Below are 5,826 nucleotides of genomic sequence, written 5' to 3' on the forward strand. Positions count from 1 at the left end.
AGCCCCAGCCCCAGCCCCAGCCCCTGCCCCTGCCCCTGCCCCTGCCCCTGCCCCTGCCCCTGCCCCTGCCCCTGCCCCTGCCTCTATCCCTCCTGCTCCTGCTCCCCTGCCCCTGCTCTCACACCTTCCCCATTGCCCATCTCCGATGCGTCTGCTCATGATCAACACTACAGACTTGATCATCAAAACTCTGACTCGGACTCAAGCTCCTCAGAATAGCTCCACGAACCGGAAGATAGGCGATCTCTGGCTTTCTGTCCTTCGCACTCATGTCTGGACTGGGCTGGTTCTGGACGTCATGACAACTCCTCCCTACACCAACAATACAAGCCCCGTTGGCCTCCCTGCGCTCTCTGAACCAGCCCAACAAAAGACTTCGGATCATAATGTGAGCTGTGCCACCCATCGCCTGCCTCAGGCCTTTCTTCCCATCCCTGCAGGTATGGATGAACTTGTTCACGCTGAAACCTTGATGGAACTCCGGTACCTGCCGTAACTCCATGCAGCAACTCTGATAGCGGAGTAGGATGGATGCATCCAGGAGGCGGTGCATGGGGACCCTTCGTTTCATCGTCTGCATGATCGCACGCTCCGGAAGTATCGAGCTGATATGGGTCTCGCCGTCCTCCTCGCATGACCCATGCGCTCCTGCTCCTGCTCCTGCTCCTGATCTGGTTACCTCCGAGACGCTGCTGTACGTGGTTGGTGAGGAGTTGCTTGCTGCCTTCTCAGTGTTTCGAGATGAACTCTGAGGCGAGCTGGTTTTTTTATCTGACTGATTTTTATTTCGTTTTGAGTAAAATTATTACTCACAAACAAGTTTTTTTTTTTAAAAATGAGAAATCTTTGGAAGTGAAAAATAAACAAAACTCCATGTTTTGAGGAAACTATTTTCAAAATTTCAGTGTTTTCACCAACCACCATGTTTACCTTCGTCCTATTTTTCAAAAATCATCAATAATATTCAAATTTTGGATTATGTTTCGCCAACTTCGCTCAAAATGTACCCACCCTCCTATCCTATATGCAAAGGCGGAGAACGGCAGGGTAGAGACAGTGTTCGGGCAATTCACAAAGTCAACTCCCACCTTACCCCTTCATTACCCCCAATTTACTACGTGTTGTATCTCAATAGGGGGTGGGTATCCTCGGAGGGGGTCCCTTCTCCGAACACCCACCCCCCTTATAGTACCAATCTCGTACAACCTGACTTCAATTTGAACCCTTTGGGGTGTATATTAATGTACCCCCTACCCTACTTTAAGACTTCGAAACACAACTTTACCCCCTTACTTCTATACAATTTGGAGGGTACTTTGATAACCCTACCCTGTGATTCGAGTTTTGGCAATACCCCCATCCCCCATGTACGAAATTTCAATTTGTACTCCAAAGATTCTACCCTTACGAAATACTACAAACGTTGATCACCCACCCTGTCTGAAATAAAAATGAATAACTCACACCGGTACTTTTTAGTAGAGGTACCCCAATTATCTATGATGAAGGTACCCCTTGTGGTCCAATCCACCCCTTAATTATGCACCCCACCCACCTATTTGCACACACGACCTCCTTCCTCATTATGGCATTCTGATCAGGCGTTGAACGAAAATGAGTTGGAGAGGGGAAGGAGGGAGGGAGGGAGGCAAGAAGAATCAGAATAAGAGGATACGAGGACGCTGCTTACAAGGAAGCAAATGGCTACAAGTAGCAGAAGTACCTGTAGATTGTGACCTCAACAGCAATGAAAAGTGGGTTGGAATCGCGGATAGTGGGGGGAGGATGTAAATTGAATTGGAGGGATACAGGCAGGGGAGGAGGAAGGAGGCGAATATCAGAAAATAAATTGCGACAAGCACGACCGACAATGGCGGGAAGGGGAACGGTATGTTGTGCGGAAGATCAAAGTTGGACTGCGTGAGGGATGCGGTGAAGAATTTAGGGCGAGAGCGCGGTGCGTTTGCCTTAAGATTGTTGTTGAGTACATCACAAGGATAGATTGATAGAGCTTTCCAAGGAGGGATATCGGAGGAAAGAGAGAGCCGAGCCGCCATGCGTGCCAGTGATTGATAGGGAGCGGAGAGAGTACAGCGAGACTGACAGGCAACAAGGGAAGACCCATACCCGCACGATGGGGTGTTGGAAAAAGTCACCTTTGTATTTGACACTGATTGTCATCCATCAGGGCGAAAAGACTGAGAGGAACACGCTCTCATGAGCAGCAAAGGTGCTTCTCGATCCTATGGCGTCTCGAACAATGCCCTGACTTGGGCATCGCAGGATTTGCGCGTTGGATTTAGAATTATCATTGGCTCCAATGGGCTGCAATTGGTCAAAGTCCGCGAGGTCTTACAACAGATATGCCTCGTGTTGTGTTTTCTCATTCATTCCTCAATTTGAACAGCATCCAAGACGAACCGTTGAACACCTCGGACAGTTGTGGTTTGCAAGTCAACGTGCCATATGAAAACGAAGGTTGGACGATACGCTTTCGTTGGGTTGGACTGAATGATCTTTTGTGCAATTTCACAGAGTATGACTTGGTCGGGTCTGCCAAATCGACTCCGAAGCAGCGACCTGATTCGAAAGGATCATTGAGGTGGAAAGTGTACGAAAACATCACAATTTCTCATGTGTCTTTCCAGTCGGTTCTTTTCAGGAGAGCCATCGAAGCTGAAGGTTGAACTTGTTCTCATCAATTTTTACCGATGCTGAATGTCTGAGCAGCCCATTGCTGTGGAGGATCCAAGTTATCCCTCTCCTGAAAGAGACGATAGACCTCTCCTGTCGCCAGCAGATTTGCGAAGTCGTCAGAAACTCGATCTCCGAGAAGAAACAGATTTTGGAACTAGAGCTTCAAACTTTGTTTGCAAGAAGCTACATCTTACAGGTAATCTTAGCAGCAGAGTCTACTGATTGCGAATGGTCTAAGAGATCTGTGTTCCTTTCGCAGGCCTAAAACCTCTCCCTAAGCGCCGACACCATGAAACTCATTTGGCAGCGGACGGGAGCGAAGCTAATGAGCAAGCGCATGAGGCTGCTCCTCCAAGTTTGAAACTTTTGAAGCAATCGGCAGAGCAAACGGATGTCAGCAAGCCGTCTATCAGCCTCAACATCTCCAAAGCCCTGGAGATCCCTCGAGAAAAGACAGAAACAGAACTCCGGGCAGAAAAATTGAAAAAGTTTGAGAATGAGTGCACACGAGTTGAAGATTTCTTGTTCGTTGGTGGGGTTGCAGTTGCGCAGAATCTTGAGCTTTTAAAGGGAGTTGGAATAACGCACATTTTGAATTGCGCCGGATTGTCTTCGGAGAATTTTTTTCCAGAGTCATTTCAATACACTACTGTGAGTCGCTACTAGGCACGAATTTTCTCATCTAACACGTCCTGCAGCTTTACTTGAATGATGCAGCCTCTGAAGACATCACTTGCCACGTCTACAGGGTATGATTCGTAGATGATGGCCGTGTTGAGATGATTGAGATTGGTTTCAGGTTGTGCGACTCATTCAAGCTGTAAAGCAGACGGGAGGGAAGATACTTGTACATTGCCATCAAGGGGTCTCAAGATCTTGTGCATTCTGTATAGCTTTCTTGATCCACGATTATTCTTTATCCTACGAGGATGCGTTTCTACGGGTGAAGGTAAACTCTAGGAGGACAAACGTGAGGTCGTGCTCAGTCACCTCCAAATAGGAGAGAAGAGGCATCTGTAACCCTAACGCTGGCTTCGCTGCTCAACTGATGACGTGGAGCAAGAATCTGGAAGCTTACAAGCAGGTGCGTTTGATATTGACACGATGAGAGTGTGGAGAATTGATACCTCGAAAACAAGGGGGGAGTTGACGCCCACCGGATGAGGGCGTTTCATGTGCATTACTACTTCAGGTGAATCCTGAAAGCTTCTTGACGAGTAAGGTTGACCTTGCCCTTCAAAGGGGAGATGTACCAGAAGGAGGGGCGCAGATAAAAGACACAAAGGACTGCCTTGCGTCAAAGTTGCTCGGTCACTGGGATGGAAGGAATCAAGACATGTCGAGCCAGGAGGAATTCGACGAGAATCACCTGTATGTGCTGCAGCCGGATCAGGTGAAGCTGACGCGTCTACCTCTTTCCTACATGGTGACATGCATGCTCAAGGTCTACATCCTCGAGACTGCAGAGGAGATGTACGTGTGGATCGGCGATAGGAGCACACTGGTTGCTCGGCAGGTTGAACCGTCACGGGCGATGCTGAACTTCATTCGACAGGAGCACAAGGAGTTTGCAATGCAGTGTATCGGAGATCTTCAGAAATTTGAGAACGCCTGCGAGAAAGTTGTGATTGTGAATCATGGCCAGGTAGAGCAATCGAATGATCTCTTTCTCATTCCATTGGTCGTAGTGGCTGACCCCTCGTGGTAGGAGAGTCAACAAGTTCTGGACCTGGTAGCTAAGCTGCAGTGTAGACTACCCAAAGGTCTCGACTGGCTCGCGACCTCCTAGCTTCTCATGCCTTGTGCAGGATCGAAGGAGTTGGAGTTGAAAGATGCCGGGATGAACTTGAGGTAAAGTCGCTCGATGATTTCCCTTCGTCTCTGCTCATCGACTTGTCAACAGCCTCTCAAGCATCCAGGCAGAACGACCTGTCGTCCCCTCCCTCCCTGCTGAACCCCGGGGAGTGGGCAAGCGAGACTCAGGGAGGAGGGAGGAGGGTGTGAGTGGGCCGAGCGGTCCAGGTCCTTCGCTCCTCCTATCGCAAACCTCACCGCAGGTCTTGTTGCCTGTTCGTGAGGTGCTCGTTCACCTTGTACCTTGCAGCCTGTTCAGTCTTTCGTCCCGCCGCTCTCCGCAGGGTGGAGGAGAATGGACAAGGAGGAGGTCAAACAAGAGGAGAAACCAGCGGCGGCCTCGATTCCAGCAGAGGAAGCTGGGGAGGAGGGGGAAGAATCTGGTCCTCGAGTCAGGATGTTTGAGATTGTCGGATGGGATGACGGAGAGGGCGATGTTGAGTTTGAGGTGAGGGGCCCAAGTGCGAAGAGCAAATGGAAGTGACCTGGTCATGGCAGGAGCTTGAGAACTTTGACTCAGACGATCTCTGGACAAGCAAGGTGAGGAGGAGGAGGAGGAGGAGGAGGAGGAGGAGGAGGAGGAGGCAGGTTACCTGATAGTATTTCAGGCGTTCTTTCTTGTGCGGGGAGGGGAGGCAGCATCGATCTTGTGGATTGGAAACGAGTTTGCTGACGTGAGATCCATTTTACTCCCTCGAGCTTGTGACGGCTGTGAGCAGGGGCTGGACGACGAGGATAGGTTCGCAGAGGTGGCGGTGTCGCGTTTTGAGAAGGTGAGAGCTTTTCTCTTTCGCGTGCTTGTAAGAGTTTCTGCAGCATCTTGGACGAAGTGTGAAGTGCGAGGAGAGACTGAGGGAGGGGGATGAGGAAGATGAATTCTGGGACCTGTTTGAGCTGGGATAGCTACTTTCTCTGTTGTGATTATTGTTTTTTACACTCTTGTCAAAATTCCTGAAGGCTACATGCACGTTGATGGATATCAGTTACTGTAACATGGACAAGTCACATGTACAGAAACAGCAGATGAGAAGAATGCATGTAGATACATACACATGTATGGATAGATATCATCTGCACGCACATAGTTGAATATTATACACCAATCAGAATGAAGACAGTACTGGAAGGCGAGGAGATGGCCGAGAAAGGAGGAGATTTCTGACAGTTTGAATAGGAATGCATGACAAACGATGAGACAGGTAGAAAGCTTGTTCAACTCTCAACCTCTGCCAAGAAAACGTTTCGAGTACCAACTCATGTGTTTATGAAAGGTCT

General features: G+C 49.2%; 2 protein-coding genes across 2 annotated transcripts; both read left to right on the forward strand.

Annotated features, from left to right (window-relative positions):
- Window positions 1-3,198: 3,198 nt before the first annotated feature.
- On the forward strand, window positions 3,199-3,805 carry GUITHDRAFT_74911 (hypothetical protein; the record flags this gene model as incomplete). Its single annotated transcript, XM_005828197.1, has 4 exons — window positions 3,199-3,348; window positions 3,396-3,446; window positions 3,497-3,646; window positions 3,698-3,805. Coding segments are annotated over 4 exons (459 nt in total), but the record flags the coding sequence as incomplete, so codon positions are not given.
- Window positions 3,806-4,407: 602 nt separating this feature from the next.
- GUITHDRAFT_153904 (hypothetical protein) lies at window positions 4,408-5,501 on the forward strand. Its single transcript, XM_005828198.1, has 8 exons — window positions 4,408-4,460; window positions 4,506-4,548; window positions 4,601-4,754; window positions 4,802-4,999; window positions 5,050-5,091; window positions 5,160-5,225; window positions 5,271-5,324; window positions 5,368-5,501. The coding sequence occupies exons 4-8, from the start codon at window positions 4,847-4,849 to the stop codon at window positions 5,452-5,454; spliced, it is 402 nt and encodes a 133-aa protein (XP_005828255.1). The 5' UTR covers window positions 4,408-4,460; window positions 4,506-4,548; window positions 4,601-4,754; window positions 4,802-4,846; the 3' UTR covers window positions 5,455-5,501.
- The last annotated feature ends 325 nt before the right edge of the window (window positions 5,502-5,826 follow it).

Source organism: Guillardia theta (genome assembly GCF_000315625.1).
Source record: "Guillardia theta CCMP2712 unplaced genomic scaffold GUITHscaffold_61, whole genome shotgun sequence".
Classification (NCBI taxonomy): Eukaryota; class Cryptophyceae; order Pyrenomonadales; family Geminigeraceae; genus Guillardia; species Guillardia theta.

Coding starts and splice junctions, on each gene's coding strand:
- GUITHDRAFT_153904 (XM_005828198.1), top strand. CDS start 4,847: ATGGACAAGGAGGAGGTCAAACAAGAGGAGAAACCAGCGGCGGCCTCG. Junction 5,000..5,049: donor AGGGCGATGTTGAGTTTGAG/GTGAGGGGCCCA, acceptor TGGTCATGGCAG/GAGCTTGAGAACTTTGACTC. Junction 5,226..5,270: donor TTGGAAACGAGTTTGCTGAC/GTGAGATCCATT, acceptor GGCTGTGAGCAG/GGGCTGGACGACGAGGATAG.